We start from the raw sequence: 22,820 nt of genomic DNA, 5'->3' as shown, positions 1-22,820 counted from the left end.
TAGAGTAAATATATCAACTGTCTGGTCAAATGATTTATTTTATGTCTTATAGTACAGCTGACCTGAGAGAAGTTGTCCTGTTCACAATAAAAAAAACTCTTGCGAGTGGAATTTCGTAGTTATACGTTCTTAGCTGACCTGTAGTCGGCGAAAGGAATATTCCTAGTTCCTACCAAATTTCAAATCTCTACGTCTCAAGATTCCACTGATATCGTGATGAGTCAATACAAAGAATGCAGGGTAGAGAGGCAAGGAGAATCATCTCATATGGGGAAAGGTTAAAAAGTATCCAGAAGAATATGCTGTAAATAACAGTTCAAAAAGCTTCAACATTGGCGCTGGTGTAGGCACAGGATATGGTATGAATATAACAATTATTAGGTCAAATATTTTTTTAAATCTTATTATTATTTATTGTATATTAAGTAAATAGTTTTTTCTTATTAAATTTTTGCTAAAATAAACAAAAGTGCAATAAATACACGCAAAAAATAAAACATCGAAACGCAATGCTATTGGTTGAAGCCCAGTGTGACGTCAAAGTTTCGATAAACATAATGTTTTCTTTCTTTCTTCTTCTTATACCTAGATATTAATTTCGCTGGTAAGCAATATAATATTACATTTTATGTGGGTTATTTATTATTGAATGCTCTGTATAATTATTATTTACAGTGACTTTTTAAAGATACAATGTGCCACCATGAAAACAATTTAACTTGCTTGTCATTCACTTCTCTTGTACTAAGAAAAATGTGCTAATACGGAATTATGTTTTCTGTAACTGAATATTTCTGTATATAATACTCTACATCTAAATCTACTCGTAAGTTGATTTTTTTTTGTATGGAACAGAGGTCAAACGGGCGTACAGCTCATCTGATGTTAAGTGATCACTGCCATCCACATTCTCCTCCTTATATATATATTCTCTCCACATACCAGAAGAAAAGAAAGAGCGTTGCCAGCCCTTTAAAAAATTGTACGTGCTTTTTTAAGGTACCCATGTCATATCGTCCTGGGGACACAAGGAAGCTTATTTCACAGTTTTGTTGTACGTGGAAGAAAGTTTCTTGACAACCGCACTGTAGAGGAACGCCACACGAATGTGCTACAATCGAACAGCTCTTCGGAACCAATGCGATGTGATAAATGCGAAGTAGAAAACACACAATGAAGCGACGTCCCTACGCAACGCCAATAGTGTAGCGGCTCACAAACAGTTCGTCATTTCGTGCAACTCTGCGTTGCACGCGGTCAAATAGTTACTGCTTACACCACTTTGCTCTGATAGTTGAGTCTCTTGGGACTAGAAAAATACTTTACCTAGTGTATCTTTCAATTTAATTAAGTATTTTTGGCACCATAAAATAATTTTAAGTAAGTTTGTAAGGCAATACCCAGCGCCCACTCATTGTATGAATTATCATAATATGTAATGGAATGTCATTGACTGAATTAGTTATATTGTGAATTTATTGGGCTTTCTAAAGAAAAAAAAAGCGGGAGATAAGTACCACCATCACCATTATATATTTTATTAAAAAATTCTCCGAAACACGCTGCATCTAATGGTACAAGAATTATCCGATAGGTTCAGTAGTTTTCCCAGTATAACCGAAGGAAAAAACTGGCCATACATTTATTAGTACAATATAGATTATTGAGATAGACTCTGACGTCACAGAAACCTCGCGCAAAATTGCGCATTTGAATAGCCGAAATATATTGCCGGAAAAGAATATAGATTTTTTAATTGAATAAGAATATTTTTATGTATTATTTAATGTGTTTGATAACTTTTAGAATCTAGAAAAAGAAACAGAAACAAACATAAAAAATCAAACTTAAAAATCATGTATATACTAATGAAGATGAACTGAAGTATGCGGATTTTAAATTTTAATAGCATTGTCGTCTAAAGTGGTGAATTATTGAAAGTTTCAAAAAATTACGTTGAACAAAATAATGCAGTAAATATAACCTTACAGAATTATTATAGGGAAGCGTTCATCCCAAATGATTAGTATTATCTTATATTTGGCGCTTCTTCTAAGATTTACCATGATGATTACTAAACGCAGCGCCACCCTAATGTACATCGCGGAAACAAATATAACAACGTGATCATTCGTCTTCACGCGGCACTCGCTACAAAGAGGATGTAAATACTACGTAATATGAGGTGGGACTACCTGAATAAAAATTGAAATTTTGTTTAGTATGAAACGTGCAATCATTTGACATAAGTTTGAAAAGGTAGTAATTAAAGTATCGTGATTGGTGACAAAGTATAATCTGGCTAAGTTTGAAAGCGAACAGTTGCTTATATCGTAGTGGATTTTCACTATCTCCGATTTTTACAATATTATAACCACCATCTGTCAATCTATCAATGACTGCACCTTTATTACAATCAGGTGAATTGCTTTTTCATAAAGAGTTTCGCTAGGCTGTTCGATACTGAAACACCATAGATAATAATACACTTATATGACCTCACTTATAAGGCCTGTCGATGCGCATGTTTGTGTAAGTGTGCTGTTTTGAACGTTTGTAGGTAGTTTCCAGTCTGTTTCATATTATTTTCTATTGTGCCTTACTATGGTTGCATGGCTCTGCCAATGCTTTTCTCATTTGAGGCTTTAAAAAAAACGAATGTACTGTATTGGCTGCACGGCTCTGACTTTGACTTTCCCATTAAAAGATAAGTAAGTAGATTCAAAAATAATCGATTGCTGACAGGTGTCAATTGTAAATTGTCAAGTTATTTAAATTTAACCGCTGTCGGCTTTACGAAAATTGCAAAACCATAACAAAACAAACTTATTTTCAGTTTACTTTTTATACCATAGGATGATTTGAAATGGTATTAGCCCAGTGATTAATATTACCAACAATCGATTTTAGTACTCTCAAAGTACCTTCTAATTTAAAATAATATAGTAATTAGTCGTGATTTAAAAGAAAAATGTCAACAAAAAAACAAACAAGTGAGCGGCAAACACAGTTGCAGCAAGATTTACAAAATGAATTATACACAGCTAACCATCTTTTACAATCAATGTAAGTACATAAAATATTTTAATCAATGATATACAAAGGATAAGTCATAACATTACTCCCAGAACTACTAGTTTTTCTGATTCGTAATTGCTTTTGTATTTTTGTACTAGTACAAAAAAACGGCCTAACTTTCTTTGATCATTTGACCGTTTTGTAGTACAACAACCAAGTAGTTAAAGTTTTTTAAAATTTTGCAGTTCTTTAGAACTTCAGAAAATAAAGAAAATAACTGAAGAGGATGGTGAATTCGAAAAAAATGTATCACAGGTAAGAAATGTTTTTATAATACTCATATTGTTATCTATTCAATTATTAAGCATTTTGTAGTTAATAAATAAGTTGAGGGATATTAGGTATACAATGTGGGGTCTCAAAGTAGTGTGCACCTGAGTTTCTTCTCAATGTGTATGTGTGTGTAAATGTATGGCGGTCCTCCACAGTGCGGTTTTCAAGGATATTTCTTCCTCGTACTACTAAGCTGTGGAATGAGCTTCCTTGTGCAGTGTTTCCGGAACGATATGACATGGGTACCTTCAAAAAAAGGGTGTACACCTTCCTTAAAGGCCGGCAACACTTGTGATTCCTCTGGTGTTGCAAGATAATGTGGGCGGCGGTGATCACTTAACACCAGGTGACCCGTACACATACGTGAAACAGTAATGTGTATGCATTACTGTGTTTCGGTCTGAATAGTGCAGTAGCTAGTGAAATTACTGGGCAAATGAGACTTAACATCTTATGTCTCAAGGTGGCGACTGCAATTGTAGTGCCACTCAGAATTATTGGGTCTTCAAGAATCCTGAGCAGCAATGCATTGTAATAAGCAGGGCGTATCAATTATCATCAGTTGAACATCCTGCTCATCCCTTATTGCCTTAAAAATAGATATTATGGCATTATCACATAGGATTCTTCAAATTCAATTATATCCATGCTGGAATAAACAATGTCACTTAAATCATAATAATTTGAAATCCCCTGAAGCCCTTCATACTAGGCCTAAATGTTCTTACATTTGCAAGGTGTTTAAAACAAACCTTATAAAATATTCTTACATTTACAAGGTGTTTAAAACAAACCTTATAAGTTTACTTTAGATTAAGTATGTTTTCAGTAAGATATCACACTAAGATATACTTTGTGATCAGCAATACAGCTATTTTACTTGAACAATTTGTTACGTTTTTAAAGTGATAATGGAAGAGCACTTGCACGGAATGCGAGAGGTTGTGAGTTCGAGTCCCTCATTGTTCATAAAATTTTGTTTTAAAAATTTTATTTGTAATCCTAGAAATGAGGGTTATCACTTTAAAACCATAACAAATTGTTTATATTATCAAGAGCGACATCTCAAGTCAATTTCCTAGTCTCAAGTTAAAATGCAAATACTGGGGTTGAGCTGAACTGTAAGGTCCTGTAGATGAAGCTATAACATGAGAGTTGAACATAGCATACAAGATTTTATGACGATATGTCACTTGAACGGTTATCTCAGTTGGAAGAGCACTCACACGGAATGTGAGAGGTTGTGGGTTTGAGTCCCTGATTATTCATTAAATTTTGTTTTCAAATTTTATTTTATTTTTATGATATGTTTTTACTATTTCTACTAATCAATCATTTTCATGCAACTACCATTTTTGAGTAATAACCAATGTGTAACTAAATATTCAAGTGTGTTTTTAATTGTTTCAGAACTCATCTTTAATAGCGAAACTTGCTAAAATGAAACACATCAATTTAAAAACTTTGCCAGCTTTTGACAGATTACAGAACCACAATCGGGAGGCAACTAGTGAAATTATTGATTACCAATTACCAAATGACACTTCCAGTAATATGGATGACACTCAATAAATATTTTAAAAATAAACCAATTAATGTTTTCAAATAAATTTTAGTTTTCTTTGAATGCATACTTTTGCTGGGCCACTAAATTTTGAAAACACTAAAACAATGAGGTATTTTTGTTTTAGTGCATTATATTTCACCCTGTGTTCACGATTTTGCTATTCACACCTGTTTGTAAAATTATTAATATATAATAATAAATTTATTTCAGGCAGCATCGCCCATATATTGTTAGTATTAACTTATTCTAGGATTAGTAATATTACAAGGATTTATTTTTAGATTTAAGAATAATATTCCATTTTCCATTAATTAAATTATGTACATTATTTAAGACTCTTAATATTCTTTTTTCATTTTTATTAATTCTATCCCTAATTGAAAAAATCTTTTTCCTCGCAATAGCATAAAAATCATCTACTCTGTATAAGGCAAACATATGAGATGCACAACAAAAACGTGGTAATCCCAAGAACATCCTAAAAGCATTATTATATTGAACTCTAAAAATGTTACTTGTATAAAAGGACTGACAGTAGGTGGTGAACAGTAGCTTTTTGACATTCCTACTGCACTTAAATCTTATTATCATGTTCGCCCTAACTGATAAATTTCTTCTCTCTCTCTCTATAAGATGTTATTATTAAATTGTATAAATTTAATAACATAAAGACACCACTAGTTATCTGGAGGGAAAAGCGAAATTGGCTTGCGGGCCCACATTTGAGCGCTCTACAAAGCACATGTCCGGCCAGTGCCACACATGGAGTATTGCTGTCATCTCTGGTCTGGCGCACTCAGTATCAGCTCAAACCATTTGACCGCGTGCTCTGTGAAGGGCTAGATCACTTGGTGTTGCGTAGAGAAGTCGCTTTATTGTGTGTCTTTGCGGTCACCTTCGCACGACACGCCACAAATAAGTATATCATCCCCACCATCATGGATCCTCTACGTGTGGTTTTCAAGGAACTTTCTTCCACGTACTACAAAGTTGTGGAACGAGCTTCCTTGTGCGGTGTTTCCGGGACGATGCGACATGGGTCCCTTCAAAAAAAGGCGCGTACATCTTCCTTAAAATCCGGCAACGCTCCTGTGAATCCTCTGGTGTTGCAAGAGAATGTGGGCCGCGGTGATGACTTAACATCAGGTAACACTTTCGTTTATCCTCCTATTCTATAAAAAAGTGAATAAAATAGGTAATTGTTTTATACCTGTGTTTTATTTGAATTTATGAATAATTGTCATTGGGAAACAAACAACGTAATATTAACCTTGATCTTGAATTGTAGATTACCATAATAATGACTTACAATACATTAGTAAAAATTGCAAATAAACTTCAGTGGCGCATCGCAATTATTACCTTTACGTGGGTAGGTAATTAGATCTACCCTCAATAATTATACTAATTGCTACACTCTCATGACTTGGCTGACGATAAGAAAATAAAAAGACCAAAAAAAAGCTTTATAAATATACCTTTTAAGCTTAGAATATTAATATTCTGAGCTTTAATGATTTGAAGCAAAGAGCATGTAAATGCAACGTAATATGAGGCGGGACTGCCTTAGATAAAAATTTAAATTTAGTTTAGTATGAAACGAGCAGTGATTTCAAATAAGTTTGAAATAGTAGTATTAGCAGTGTGGCGATTGGCGACGATGTATTATCGGCTAAGTTTGAAAGCGAACGAAAGCTTAACGGCCGTTTTAACCTAACCTATCTATCCTTAGTTTAACTTCCTAGAGGTATATAGACAAATCCATCCTTTTACGTTTACTTACATGTCAATAACTTATCGACAGATAGCATTGGACATAACTATGGATAGATAAGATCTTGTCATTAAACTGCGATAGCAATATCCGTATAATATAGCATCCGTAACTAGAGATACGTTATTGAAAACGGCCGTTAAAACGTAGTCAATTTCGGTTATCTCCGTTTTTTACAAGATTAAAGCCGTCATCTGTCAAACTATCAATGACTACACGTTTCATATTCTAAGATTTATACACACATTTTAAATTCTCTTTGCACATAACATATTCGTAATCGAGTGAATCGCTTTTTTCTTGTTTCGCTAGGCTGATTTGAAGGATAAAATGAGTTAACAAAGAGAACATTGATTATAATTTATTTATTATCAAAACTTACCAGGTATTTTCTTATTATAAACAATTAAAATTAATAGAAAATTATAAACACCATTTCTGTTATTAAGCTATATTATTTGATGAGAAATATAATATAGGTATTTCCTTAACACTTAAAATTACAATTTGATTAACATTCACAATATATTTATCTTGTTTGGTATTTTTTACTTTTATCTACTGTAAGTGCTTATATCCTAAACACATGATCGGATTTGGTACGGCCGAACCATCGGACGCGGTGCAGTTCGGACCATATTCGATGGTAGTTCGCATTGTCCATCACACAAAATTATTATTATTATATTATTAGATGAAGCCACAACCTGATAGTTGAACAAAGCAAACAGAATTTTATAACGAGGCGGTACTCGAACGGTTAGCTCAGTTGATTAGAGCACCGGCACGGAACGCCGGAGGTTGTGGGTTCGAATCCCGCATCGTTCATAAAATTTTGTTTTTCAAATTTTATTTGTGTATTAATCCTAGAAGTAAGGGTTATCAATTTAAAAACATAACATATTTATCACCGTCCGGATCGTAACGAGTACGACGTTATACCAATTGGTGCGAGGTCTGATAGTCCGGCCGTACCAAATCCGATATTGTGTTTCGGTTTTAAGAGACACCGCAAACTGGAGACTTTTGATCGGCCGATAATTTGGTTGAGTTTGGCTGTTAAGTGCGCACACTGGCCTGACTAAACAGTTGGATCTGTGATGAGTGCACACACTAGACAACTATCGGCCGACAGTTTGCATCTGAATATTCTGAAAAGTTCGTTTTTTTATAAAGCGTGGGCATTTTTTCGACTTCTTCTATCAAATTTTCGATCGACGTTTCAACAATCAATGCGGGAGTAGAACAGGATAGCGCCATCATGAAAAACAAAAATGACCGTCCGGTGCCAAATCTTGGTGCAAACTGAACTATCGGCCGAGTCTGGCCGACTAAACGATCGGTGGTGTACGCGCCTAGAAGAGCGCCGTATTGATTTAACACTCGGCCGATAGTTTGCCGACGGTTCAGTTTGAAGACAATCGTGTAGCCCATCAAACTTTTTTGTCGGCCAATACCGAATCGTTATGATGTGCGCACTCTCATACATCTTCAAAGAAACCAACCAAACTATCGGCCGATCAAAAGTCTGCAGTTTGCGGGGTCTCTAAGTCTATACCTTCTTCAATTGTAGGAATTTCTTATTATATTTAATAGTTTGATTGCATTTGATGGCCCATTGAATAATGCAACTTATTAACAATGCCAATAGATCTAAGAACATGATATATTTCACGTGTTACAGATTCACTGTTAAATACGCAAGCTTCTTTCATGATCGCAATTGCAATAAATTTAAAATAATCAACAATTTTTATTTTTTTTGTACTCACAATACTATGTGATAGATCCATGCGGCTACTATGAAGGTTTGAAGGAATCACTTTCAGAATGGATAGTTATTAGACATACGTTAATAACTTAAGCAAACTTATTTAAGCATTTTGTATAACTCATTAGTTTTAGTATTGGCTATATTTGTTTCCATAAAAAAAGCAACAAGGGGTCCTATTTATAATATCAATTATCAATCAATCTGGCCATTATCGGTAGTATGGGATAAGAGGGCATGACGGGGACACGAGGTCACACCAAATACAAGAAACTATGTTATTACAAAAAAGTTCTATTGCAAATCTTTGTCTTTCTGTTGTTTAGGGTTCAACATTATTTCTAAAGAATGTCCAGTGAATCCATTGAGAGTTGAACAAAGACATACCAAGATTTATGAACTTTACGTCACTCAAACGGTTGGCTCAGTGGAAGAGCGCTCACACGGAACGCGAGAGGTCGCGGGTTTGAGTCCCACATCGTTTATAAATTTAATTTGTTAAATTGATCTCCAAAAAACTATGCCAAACTTACAATAGATACATAAATAACATAATATATTTGTCATAAATAAATATGGCTAGTCTGATGAATATACCGTATATATAATACGGGATTATGCAATTTAGTATTTACCATAGTTACCCCCTTTCGCCACTTCACGTACCCAACAACGTATTGTTATTTCAAAGATACTCAATTATTCAAAGTATATAATAATTTTAGTTTCACTTCTAAATAAAAATGCCAAAGTAATCAATTTGCCTGCAGACTGTTACATTTTAACATTATTAATTAAGATCTGCAGAAATAATTATTTTTTTATTCATTCACTATATTAACTTTTTGATTTATATTAAGTGTATGTTCCGAAATGCACTGCGACAGCTGATGACCAATGTGCCACAGTAGACATATGTACGCACTGACCTCTAGGCTTTAGTATATACCACTGGACTGGCGGCTGACAAAGTGATTTTGTGCCTGTTTGATATTCGCCATTTTGGCGCTGTTGGCCATGTAGCGAGAGTCTGCGGTACTAAAACTAGTGATGAGAACAAACAATGAAACATCGATAGATGCTGGGAAACTATTTACAAAAAAAATTGTATACACGGAAAACGAACGAAATGAATTCAAAATGCAAAAATACTTCAGAGTATTTGTATGTTCCTTCGCAGCCATTTGTATTATACGTATACGTCAAAATAAGTTCTCTGGACGCTCGCGGGTGGCGCTTCAAATAGGCACAAAAAATTTGCTGTGAAACATTATGGAACAGCCTGTCCAGTGGTATTTATAAAGGTCAGTGTATGTACGTCTACTGTGACTGTACAGTGTGACGCCAATTTAGTATACTATGAAGCCGTTCCTTTATAGCCAGTTATACTGGTTACTGTCAGCCGCATTTTTTGACGCAGCATTCAAATGAGTGTACTTAAGTTTACTAGTTCATTAATGGCACATTTACTGCTGTCTTTGCACGATCAAAAATTCCTGCGTAAGTTTCAGCTTGTTTTGAACATTTTTAACACAGTCTAATAAGGTTAATTTTTGCAATTCTTCCATTGTTTTATGTATTAATCCAAACTAATTACAGAAGTTTATAATTTTTGGATTAAACTGTAGGTATTGTTTATAAAACGTTAGGCACTCGAGTGGTTTTGACTGATCACGTGATCAAAGTACTGCGAGTAGGTACCTTACCTCGAATACGCCAGCGCTCACAGTAGAATATGGAGGCGATTTGACGTCATATATTTCCCTAGAGCACTTCGGCATTACACTGGCTGTCTATATCGGAACATACTCTAAGATTATACATCAATGACATTTTCATGTCAAGTATTAGTACCACCTAAGATAGTTCTACATCTGTAACTGGTAACAACTTACAAGACTAGAAACAACAACCTAGATTGCACATTAATGTTGAAATATTGCAGATTTTTCCTTAAACCTCTGTTTTCTTAAGGCCTTTTCCTCAGCTTCCCGGCGTTTTTCTTCTTGTTCTTGAATTATTTCGTCGTGGAACTTATTTGTCTTGGCTAACTCTTCTATTTTAGCCTCAAAGAAATTTTTCGCTCCGTTTACACCTACTTGGTCTACGTTTATTTCTGTAAGTCTTGCTAATGCTTCCAAACCAGAATCTGTTTCGAGTTCGCCTGCTCGAGCTTTCCTGAAAAATATTTAAGTATTTACTTATATATTACGCTGGATTTACAACATTGAATCTGTTTTTTTATTATAATAAGACGAGCAGGACGTTCAGCTGATAATTGATGACCATTACAATCAATGCAGTGCCGCTCAGGATTCTCGACAAACCCAAAAATTCAGAGCGGCACTATAATTGCGCTCGTCACCTTGAGACATAAGATGTTAAGTCTTATTTGCCCAGTAATTTCACTAGCTACGGCGCTCTTCAGACCGAAACACAGTAATGTTTAGTTTTAGTTTAGTACATTACTGCTTCACGGCAATTAGGCGACGTTGTGGTACCCATAATCTAGCCGGCATCTTGTGCAAAGGAAACTGGTAAAATGTGTTAGGACGCATGTTAGGATGTTCAGTTCTTGTGATGTGTTTGTTGCTACCATGTAATAATAAATAAAAATAAAATACAATTTACTAACAGACAGTGCTGAAGCCTTTGAAAATAATAAAAAGTGAAAAAAAATATAGTAGCATGAAACCCATTGGAAAAGGAAGAGAATATAACAAAAATGAAAGGAAAAATAATTTACGGACGATCTGAGGTCGGGAAGTGAAAAAGGGTAAAAAGTCCTATGGAAAAAAGTAAATTTCCAAAGTAGATAGTAAAAAGGATTACAACTTTTGTTTTCACACTTTTTTCACTTAACCTCAAAATTTATGTGATAATATTTTTCAAAAATGTCGGTGGTCTTTTTGTTCGTTGAAATCTCTGCTTTTTATAGGTACGCAGGTATATTGTTAAATTTTCTATAACAATATACCTACGTCATAGATACGGCACGCCAATAAAGAAGTTTAATAATAGTAAGCCGCGGCCTATGTGTTAATAAAATAAATAAAAAAAAATCGCCCGGTCATGTAGGTAGGTACTGCCATGCAACATAAATATTTAATCAACAATCGTTTATGTTCACTGAGAGTTAGGTATTTAGTGACGTTTTGTTACGTTCACAAAAATCTTACCTTATCTTATTACAGAAAACGTGATAAAACAGGGATTTTCATAGTTCTAAACTAGAAGAAATAAGGAATTGCTTGTTTCAAAGTGGTTTTAAGGGTAAATGTACTTAGGTATTGCACTTTTATAATGAAATCTTAGCCGAAATCAATCAATCCAATCATTAAATTATAAAAGGCTTAAATTAGTAAAGCCTCTTCTGTAAATATTAGATTTTACTGATCTGAAGATCATCTAAACGCTCAGACAGCCTGGGAGAGTATTTTTCTGGTTGAATTTGGAATAACTTATGTTCAAAATTGCATTATTTACAAGAGCGTAAATAAATAATAGCACTTGAAGTGATTCTTGCGCCGTTTCTTCTCTCTCCCAAGCGGTAAGTGATTAAGGTGAGGTCAAAAATTATTCTAAAGACGTAACGTTATAGATAGCTGTATAAGTAAAAATAAATAAAAGAATTTTATAAAAATGTTAAATAAAATAACTTTTTGTTGTGATTTATTTTTTAGGCATAAAATAACATTTTAAATTTATTATTTTCTATGTCAAAAAAGGCGTGGTTTGTAAGTAGTAATAGAGAGTTTTATTCCAACAGCGCATTCTTTGTATTACGCATAGTAGAACATACTAGTTATAGTTATATAAATAGTAGAACGCTATTTAATTTGTACTCGGAAACCATAATAGCAGAAACAGTCGAGGACTTAGACTGTGGAGTCAAAATAAATGGCCAGAACATAAATAATATTAGATATGCCGATGAAACAGTCCTCATAGCATCACCTGCTAAAGATATTCAGACACTTGTCATCAGAGTAAATGAGTGCAGCGAAAGAGCTGGTCTTTAGATGAACATCTCAAAGACGAAACTCATAGTTATATCTAAAAATATAATTGACGACTTTGACATTACATTAGTAGGCCAAAAACTAGAAAGAGTACGCAAATACAAATATTTAGGTAAGTGGTTAAATCAGAACTGGAATAGCGACCAAGAAATCAAGACCAGAATTGAAGTGGCTCGAGGCACCTTTAGTAAAATGAAAAAAGTACTTTGCAACCGTCGTCTTAAGACTTCCTTGCGCACTCGTTTATTGCGCTGTTACATCTGGCTCATTCTTCTATACGGATGTAAGGCGTGGACTAATAAAAAAGACCTCAGGAAAAGTATAGAAGCTTTTGAAATGCGCCGGGTCAATCAGAAACGCGAACTGTGCAAACCATCAAGATGAGGAAATTCGCATATTTGGGGCACGTGCTTAGGCACGAGAGGTACGAACACCTACAACTCATCATAATGGGATAAGTAGCCGGAAGAATAGACGTAGGTCGCAGAAAAAAGTCTTGGCTGCGCAACAGCTGAGAGTGGACAGGAATCTCGAGTGCGGCAGAACTATTTCGCCTCGCGAAGAACAAAAAATTAAAATTACAAAGCTGACTGCCAACCTTCGCTAGTCGGAGAGGCACGCGAAGGAGAAGATTTCTATTGAGGAGGGCTATTATATCTACTAATAATTTTATGTCAACAACGCATTTAAAGGCTCGGATTAAAGTAACATTACGTATAACCATTCACCTATAGATATATTACATATAAACATTTACCTGTAGATGAGCAGAAATTCTCTAAAACTGATCTTGTTGTCCCCGTCCTCATCCACTTCCGTGATCATCGCCTTCAGACCCAGGTGTGTTTGTGGAGCGCCCAGCCTCTCCATCATTCGCTTTACCTCGGTGAGATCTAAGTAGCCGTCGCAGCCTTCGTCAAATCTGGAAAAGAAATAGAAATCATTTATAAAATGTATATTTCTCTGTTCACGTCAAAACTGCAAATTTTTTGTCTTTTTTTCCTTACATCTCGGTCCATTTTATAGGGAACCATAATACATAGGTACTTTGCTATTTTCACTAACAAGGTGAAATAGAAGTTATGAAGATGGCCACTATAATTCCTCTACAGGAAGATTATTGGAAGACAATGTCTTGATTAAGAGAAATGTATACATACTATAATATTATATTATTACCCTTACTTCTGGGATTTATTACACAATCCCAGAAGCGAGGGTTAGCACTTTAAAAAAAATAACAAATTGTGTAGATTTGAAAGAGCCTTAAGTCAATCTCCTGATATACAAATGTTGGAGTTGAGCAGATTATCAACTGTAAAGTAGATCCTAGATAAAAATCTAGTTTTGTGAACTACTTATATAAATATAGAAAACCCCAATCTTTAGGAAGGAGGTTGGTAAAAATTATCTTCAGACTATTTTACGAAATTTATATTCTACGAAGGAAAATATTAATGTTATAATAAGTAAAATTTTATTAAAAAAGATAGGTCGCTTAGATTTTGGCGGCTGTTATTCTCAGGTCTTAGGTGTATATTTCGAATTAGTGAGTTCTGACATTGCTCGATAGGAGAACGTATTTTACTTGATGTATCTAACACAATATTAGGTATAACGTATTATTTTTCTATTTCTTTTTTTGTATTGGTTCCTAAAAGGAGAACAAACGAGCGTACCTAGTGTTAAGTGATCACCGCCGCCCACATTCTCTTGCAACACCAGAGGAATCACAGGCTGGCCATTAAGGAAGGTATACGCGCTTTTTTTGAAGGTATGATGAGATGGTTTGAAAATGTCGTATCGTCCCGGAAACACCGCATTCCTTCACAGATTTGTAGTACGTGGAAGAAAGCTGTTTGAAAACCGCACTGTGGAGGAGCGCCACACATCCAGATTGTGGGGATGATATCCTGATTCGTGGCGTGTCGTGCGAAGGTGGAGTTCAGCGGCAGGAATCAGGTGAAACAGCTCTTTGGAATACATGCGGTAGAAGACACACCATGAAGCGACGTCTCTACGCATCGCCAAGTGATCCAGCCGTTCACAGAGAACTGGGTCCTCGACAATTACAGCAGCTCTGCGTTGCACGCGGTCAAATGGATCGAGCTGATACTGGGGTGCGCCAAACCAGAGATGACAGCAATACTCCATGTGTGGCCGGACCTGCGCTTTGTACAGCGCTAGAATGTGGGCCGGCTTGAAGTATTGCAGACGTATAATTGACTATCGCAAAAGTACCGTTACATAATAAGGAATCTGTTACAATGCAATTTCATAAGGCAAGTTCGAAACATGCTGTGAATGCTATGTACTGAATGTGGCTATGCTTCGAAATTATTATTTATTCTCTTCACGTTCGTTTGAACTGGAACAGTTATTTGACCATTTGATTGTGTATTCTTATAATGTAATATTCCGTTCTATATGTAGATATACCTACGTTACGTATAAATAGATAAATGTAAAATTTATGAACGATGCGCGACTCGAACCCGCGACTTCAAAATAAAAAAAAATGTTTAGACTTGAAAGAGCGACATCAAAGTAAATTTTCTTATATGCACATATTGGGGTTAAGCAGGTTATCAACTGTAAAGTAGATCTAGAAGGTGAAGCCACAACCTGAGAATTGACAAAATATACCAAAATTTATGATACACGTCTACTCGAACGGTTGACTCAGTTGGAAAGAGCGCTTGGACCGAACCTGAGAGGTCTACGTATATCTTGGATATTTTTACCTTGTTATATTTTTTTTACGAGCCAATAAAATGAAGAAATAAATATGATAGAGTTACAAGCAAAAAAAAATATGAACCTCTCATATTTTTATTCAAATATTTCATTAGAATTTTTTTTATAATACTTATCACTTCAAACAATATTAAACTGTATTCATTCAGTTGATGGAAATCTTAGACCGTTAAGCCAAGTCTTAAGAGCTTACTTGAGCTTTATAGTCACGAATATTTATGAGATGTCGAACAGCCTTGACCTTAGAAGCTACTGAATAAGTTACTCCCTGTGATGTAATAACTGCCCCGATATTGGTTGGGAAAAGGGCACTATCTCAAGCACCTATAGATAATCCACAGAGAATAGATTATGTTTGCTTAGTAATAAATCTTGTAAAATGTTTAGTTTTAAAAAAAAATATTATTTTCGCAACTAACCCACATTTGAAGATTACATTGTAATTACCATAGTAATATAGAAGTAATATACTATAAGAATAGTTAATTGAGTTCCAGTTACTTACTCGTCAATCACTTGAATAGAATTATTATTTATTTTATACTTATTCTCGGAAAAAAATAGATATTCTATGCATAAAGTTTCGGCTTTTTGAGCAATGACAGAATTCGGTGCCACGGTTTATGATCCACCTATGCCCATTTAAGGCTGGAAACCGAGCCAATGGCCTTGAGGAATCGAGCGGAGCTAAATTACCTCTCTCGCACAAGAGCGCTATAGTTTTAAATCAGAATTAGAAGCATTTTTAATGTATTATATACAATTAATAAATTTTCGTACAATTTTTATCTAGATTGAATGATGCCATGCGGCTCCAACTGTAAAAGTTAAAGTTATTTTGGTGATATTTTTTCGCACTGTCTATAAAAAATAGAAATGTAAAGCAAAAATTTAATTTCTTTTCATATTCTGTAGATATATAAATATTTTTGTAAAAATATAAGCTCATATAAAATTATGGTCTTTTTTGGCGATTTGTTAGGATAGCGGCCTTAAGTTTCAATAAAAACTCATTGTTTAATGTACAAATATAATATATGCGTAGTATTATTTAAATAAGGTTCATATGACCCGGTTGATTATTACGTCGTTATATTCTAATATATTTTAAGTAGGTAATTTGAAAAAGTGTAAAAAGCGGAACGTAACCTTATTACACTTGACTGTAAAGAAAAATTTGAATGCTGAAGATTCTTGACCTCGTAATGAACAAAGGGATGAACACAAAGGTGGACACGATGGTACTCGTATCCAGTCTGTCATCAATAAGTTCAATTTTAATTTCAAATTCAATTTTCGAACAACGGAAGACTTTAGTGATAGAAGAGCATATTAAGGAGAAGGATGGTTACTGTGTATGTTGTATGTGGATGTTCTACACCTACACTTAAGTGTACCCATCTGTCAGCAAGGTGTTTTTTTTTATTTTAAAAACGGTTTTGCAGTGATAAAAGGGGTGGACCTCTGACTCCGAAATCAGTAAAAATTGAATCTTCAGTGATTCCTCGATAAATAACAATAACAAATGAAATATAATGTGATTATAATAAATAAAAACTAAATGTGTTTGTGTGTGTGTGTATGTACATGGGTGTGTAATTCATAGTGAGTAGGTTACAGTAGACTCTTCGTTTCTAAATATGATAATTGCTTTAGATAGGCGAAGGTTTTCTTTTTTACCTCAAGATTACTAAATTATAGTGTTGATAAAAGTCTTCTCATGAATTTTATTGTTAAACTTAGAGGATTTTAGGATATACTGTGGATAGTATTACGCTTTTGAAGCTAATTAAAAATATATTGAAATTTATTAAATAAAATGTTTTTTTAAGTAGCGATACATAGATAGATAATGCAGACCAATTATAATGCAGATACACTTTATTTTATGATAATAAGGGATGAGACGAGCAGGACGTTCATACTGATGATAATTGAAACATCCTGCCCATAACAACGTAGTGCCGCTCAGGATTCTTGAAAAACTCAAAAATTATGAGCAGCTCTACAATTGCGCTCGTCACCTTGAGATATAAGATGTTAAGTCTCATTTGCCCAGTAATTACTTATAGATATATTAAGTTTGCTGTAAGTCATACAACAATAGAGTCGTTAGCCAGCAGGGTGTTCAGCTTCTCAAAATCCAGCTTCTAAATTGCCTATGCTTTCCTAAAGCAGTTTTTGTCATTTTTATATACAGCATTTTGAAATCCTAAGTTGGCCTACGTACAAGAATCAACGTAAGTCACGTATTTAGGCAGCATACAATATCAGTTCTATGAAATGAAATGAATTGTTATAAACTTGGTATAAACATTTCATTTGACAGTATTTTCAAGTCCTCAGGAAATTTGATATATTTTTTTTATGAAAATAAGGGACGAGACGAGCAGGACGTTCAGCTGATGATAATTGATACACCCTGCCGGCACTGCATTGCCGCTCTGGATTATTGAAAATCCCATAAATTCTGAGCGGCACTACAATTGCGCTCATCACATTGAGACATAAGTTGTCAAGTCTCATTTTCCCAGTAATTTCGTTAGCTAAGGCGCCCTTCAGACCGAAACACAGTAATGCTTACACATTACTGCTTCATGGTAGAAATAGGCGCCGTTGTGTTACCCTATCTCTAATCTAGCCGGCATCCTGCGCAAGGGAGCCTCACACACACACACAGGATACACATGTTATAGCTGTTTTTAAGAAAAAGTGTTTTTGACAATGTTTCAAAACCAGTCTATGCGGCTGTCTTGTTGCTCTAGCATTACGTAGTGTTTAAATTCTATTTGCTAGCATTCACCTGAACAGCCGACGTGAATAAATCTGTGGTTACGCACAAATTTACAAGCATCGAAAATGTACAAACATGGTAGATTTAGTAGATAATGTTCTTTCACCTCTCCAGCATGAAAAGGGCGCTATTGCTACGTGAAAACTCGTAGCAAAAAAAAAAATTTCGAACCCCACGTGACCATACATCCGGGAATTACTCCGCGTTAAAAAAATTATAAACAATGCGATCCGGTGCGTTCCGAAACTCATTTTAGCCTAGCGTATTATCTCATTGTCACAAAAATTTATATGTTACTTATCGAAATATAGATTTATAAATTTTACTATTGCCTTTTTAAACACTTAATATTTTAAATAAATACTAGTTAACATTGTTAAATATTGTCTTAATTGTTTCTCTTACTATAACCTATAACACTTTTCTCGGTAGTCGAGGTGAAAAGTTGTATGTTTTACACGAGAGCAAATTTTTTTTAGTCTCGTGCCTTTAAATCACTCACTACTCTAGTCTAGAATTGAATCACCCGCTACGCTCGTGATTCAATTCTAGACTACTTCGCCAATTCGTGATTTAAAGTCGGCACTCACAAACTTTGCTCACTTGCTGAACAAATAACTATTAACTATCTAAGTATATGTACTTACAAGGTTCACAAGTTTACTGCTAAGAGCTGTATTCATATAGTTTACAAACCAGAAGGTTGTTGCTATGTCTAAGTCATTCATTGAGCGACAATAGGACAATAGCTGACACGGATGCGACCAAACATGTTGTGTAAGTAAGTCCACTTTCCGGAGTAACACTGTAACTCCATTTCAACTAAAATAACTTAGTTACTGTCTATGTAGTTTTGTATTGCGTTCCCTATATGCATCTCATTTATAAGTAACCGAGAGACGCTGCTCTGTCCTAAAAAAATATAAGGCTTAAATATCAGCTTTTATCTACACCCATGTTTTAAGTCCTCTATTAAAGATTCTGAAACAGTTAGCTTATTGCCAACATTAAAACACCCAATGTTCTAATAACCATTACATCATCCAAACGAGTGTTGTAATGTTGTATTGAATTTCATAACAACACTCCTATGTTTTTTTTCGATCCCTTCATGCGCAAAGAGTTTCAACAGACAGCAACATTCTTATTGCTTGATGCGTGGTATCTGTATGAATTTCAAAAAAAGAACATTTTCGTTTACGCGCGTTCCACACTGCCAGAACGTCGCGCGCCGTAAAAAAAAGAAGGTTATTCGAATCCCCGCCATTTTTCTTCGTTATTATTATTGTTTTGTTTACAAAAAATGAGCGATTCATTTTAAACGCTGGAAAAGAACATTATATTCGAGTGAATTTTAATTATTGCACTATACAAAATGTAAATTACTACTAAAATAAATAATTGTTTCATTAATACTTAGTTTATTTGTATATAATCAGTAATGAATGATATTAGGTTACTACTAGGACTGGTGTTTTAATGTAAGCAGTAAGCTAACTGTTCCAGAATCTTTTAGAGGATTCATATTCTGGGTGTATATAAAGTCTTGCATGCAACTGTTGATAATTAGGTATTAAAACACTCATGTGATACAATTATCACACTCGGCTTCGCCTCGTGTGATAAATCCACATTCGTGTTTTAATACTCTTTATTACACAACAGTTGCATAAATAACTATTACATTACCGCTTTATAATTTCCATTTTTTTTTAATTAAAATGGATAAAGTATGTCATCCTAAAAAGATAGATATATGCCATCCCGGGATTTTATGTAGACCTATAATAATAAGATACATAATTCCACCATACATTGTTTTATTATATCTCAAAGGGTTTAGACACCGTTTTCGTTGAAAGCTCCCAGACGGCTTATTATTTTCCGACACCTCCAAAAAATATCGTTATTGGTGAAAACAGCATGAAAATCGGTGCAGTAGTTTGTGAGTTTTTCGTGAACAAACAGAAAGACGCGGCGGAGAACTTTGTTTTATAATACGTAGAGTTATCAACATGAATTTACGAAAACAAGCATCGATTGACCTTGGACAGAAGTCTTGATAAATGTGATTGTAATGTATCTTATACGAGTATAGGTAGGATGACATACTATATACATTTTAATACCTTAAAAATTGCCAATTAAAAAGCGGTAATGCAAAAGCTGGTTACACAAATACGATATTAATCCTTATCATTTGATTACTACATAATATTATAAAATCATTCGGAAATACGTTTTTGTTTCAGTTTTAACTTTGATTACATATTTCCCATACCTTTAGACTACATTATTCCCGAATACTTACATCATTTATTTTTCTATTGACAGAACCACAGAACAGAAATTCTGTTCCATGGACAGAACAGCGTCTGTCTCCTAACTATTCGCAATATGATTGTCCTATATTTTTCTAGAGCACCTATTCAAGCAGCTTTGTCTAATTGGTTTCAACCAACAAAGGCTCAACTACGAGTTCGTTAGTCGGAATAGTGGGCCAAGCTATTTCACTACACTGGCCCAGTTCACAGACCCAAATAATAGCTGCCGTCGTAAATCCTAATTTGATGATTCGTCAAATTCTATAATAAAGTTTGGAAATTCGAAAAGTGAAGGCCTCATAATCTCATTTTCCACAATATTCTAAGGTGAAGAAAAAAATACGGGTTGCACTCCGGGAGTGTTGGCAGAAGTGAAAACTTTTAAATTAACGATGTGCATTTTTGAATATCTTGGAATGGTTCTGGGAATAATTTCGCACAAATTGCTTTATTTATCAGAATAAAAGTTCTGTGTGGTTTATGCAACACAATATTAAAATGACAATTTAAATCACATAAATTTAACAAAGAACGACTACAATTATTTTACAATTATCTCTTAGACAATATTTCGCGGCTGAAATTCGATCCCTTTTGATTCACAATGCATTTACAATCATTTAACCACTGGTCCAATGACCGTATAATCATTAAGTTGAAATAGCCACACTATTATTATTTAAAGGATAAATCTTTCATCCACAATTTCAACAATTGTCTTACGAATTTTCGATCAGGCCACGTGTACCTACTGACGCGAGTTTAACATTTTATACCCATCCCAAAAAAAGTACTTAACGCCGCTAAAGAAGTTTTCACTTCACAAAATACTAAAATAAAATGTATAAATAGATATACAAAAAATACTAACTGTGTGTCTTAATTTTTATAAATAACTAGCTGACCCCGCAAACGTTGTATTGCCATATAGAACGTAGTAATAAGAAAAATATTAATAATTAAAATTTTTTGGGGTATAAAATAAGATGTCGACCGATTCTCAGACCTACCAAACATTAAATCGTACATAAAATCTGCCAACTATTATAGTTAGCTAAAATTAAATTTTATTTTTTATCTCTGGAGAAAGATATAAGGATTCTAATTAGTTATGCATTTTAAACTATTCTTTCAATTTGATTTCTGAATGACGGGTCACACCTCAAAGGAAAAACAAAATAGTTGTATTCATTTAATTCTGTGCATTTTCATATTTATTCACCTTTTAAACCTTCTCTGGACTTCCACAAATAATTCAAGACCAAAATTAGACAAATCGGTCAAGCCGTTCTCGAGTTTTAGCGAGACTAACGAACAGCAAACCATTTTTATATAGATAGATAGATAGATAAATCAATGTGTTTAGTGTTACATTAGATGATTAGATAGTAAAAAAAAATGTCGGTACGATAATTTTTTCGGCCAATTTCCCTAACACATGCTCAAAAGGTCGTGTCAGTGTGACGTCCAGAAAAGATCATTTATATGTTATTATTTACTATGTCATACAGTAAAATTGTTATTGAAATATATTTATTTGCTCCACAGAATATATGACTTCATATAAATGCACTCATATTAGCCTGTAAGTGCGACATAAATAATAAAAATATCAATTTCTATTTCGAGAAAACTGCTTTACAAGGTTTCATAGCCAAATGACAAAAAACGGAACCCTTATAGATTCGTAATGTCTGTCTGCCTGTCCGTGTACGTCACAGCCACTTTTTTCAAAGACTATACAGTTGAAACTTGTTAAATAGATGTATTCTGTGAACATCTTTAACATTTTCACACAAAAATAGAATAAAAACAAGAAATTACTTAGAACTGAAACTCAATCTATGGATAGCTCTTCAAAAATAACATTCAGATTTCGAATATAATTTTTTTCTCAACTGAATAGTTTACGCGAGAGACACTTTCATAGTGGTAAAATGTGTGCCCCTAGATCTAATAAGTAGTTTTTTTTTTAATACGTAAATGATGAGAGCTCATTTACACTGTATGTATGATTTTGAGCAAAGATTTTTTGCCTTTTCCATTTAAATAATTTAATATCATTTTCCTTTATTTAAAACTTTTGTATTATGTTACTTGCTGCTACGGAACCCTTTATGGGCTCTTATTCGCACTTAGCCGATTCTTTTTGACATGTCGACAGTAGACCACTACCTCACGCTTCGCTTATGAGGCGTCCAATATGTTACAGTCGTTAAGTTTTCGTCTCACTGGTGAAAATCACTCTTCTAGGACACAAACACTTGGGAGTTTCTTATTTTAGCTAAAATAAAATAATTTCTATCACTATATTGTAATTTACTAAATAAGGTATCGTATAATATTTTTGGATTAGTTCGTGATGGAGACTGCGTGTTCAATATGACGTGTGATAAATACGAGGGGAGGCTGATAAGTAATCTACCTAACTATGAAAGAAAAGACTTTGATGGCTAGTTT

The 22,820-nt window shown here is 34.2% G+C and overlaps 1 protein-coding gene and 1 long non-coding RNA gene across 3 annotated transcripts in view; one reads left to right on the top strand and one right to left on the bottom strand.

The window, feature by feature from the left end:
• Positions 1-2,794: 2,794 nt before the first annotated feature.
• On the top strand, positions 2,795-6,123 carry LOC126966286 (uncharacterized). Its single transcript, XR_007729704.1, has 3 exons — positions 2,795-3,066; positions 3,264-3,333; positions 4,762-6,123. It is a non-coding gene; the product is annotated as an uncharacterized LOC126966286 (long non-coding RNA).
• A 915-nt stretch (positions 6,124-7,038) lies between these two features.
• LOC126966276 (EF-hand domain-containing protein D2 homolog) overlaps positions 7,039-22,820 on the bottom strand; it is a 39,482-nt gene continuing 23,700 nt past the window's right edge. Inside the window, exons 2-4 of one of the 2 annotated variants that reach the window (XM_050810263.1) lie at positions 13,243-13,407; positions 10,359-10,641; positions 7,039-10,320 (exon numbers count right to left, since the gene is read on the bottom strand). In XM_050810263.1, coding sequence (XP_050666220.1) covers positions 10,389-10,641; positions 13,243-13,407 — 418 coding nt within the window. In that variant the 3' untranslated portion in view covers positions 7,039-10,320; positions 10,359-10,388. Of the gene's footprint in view, positions 10,642-13,242; positions 13,408-22,820 lie in introns of both variants that reach the window. The other variant, XM_050810262.1, reaches the window with a different exon arrangement.

Source organism: Leptidea sinapis, chromosome 9 (genome assembly GCF_905404315.1).
Source record: "Leptidea sinapis chromosome 9, ilLepSina1.1, whole genome shotgun sequence".
In the NCBI taxonomy this organism is placed as follows: Eukaryota; Metazoa; Arthropoda; class Insecta; order Lepidoptera; family Pieridae; genus Leptidea; species Leptidea sinapis.
This window is presented reverse-complemented; position numbering and strand designations above follow the sequence as displayed.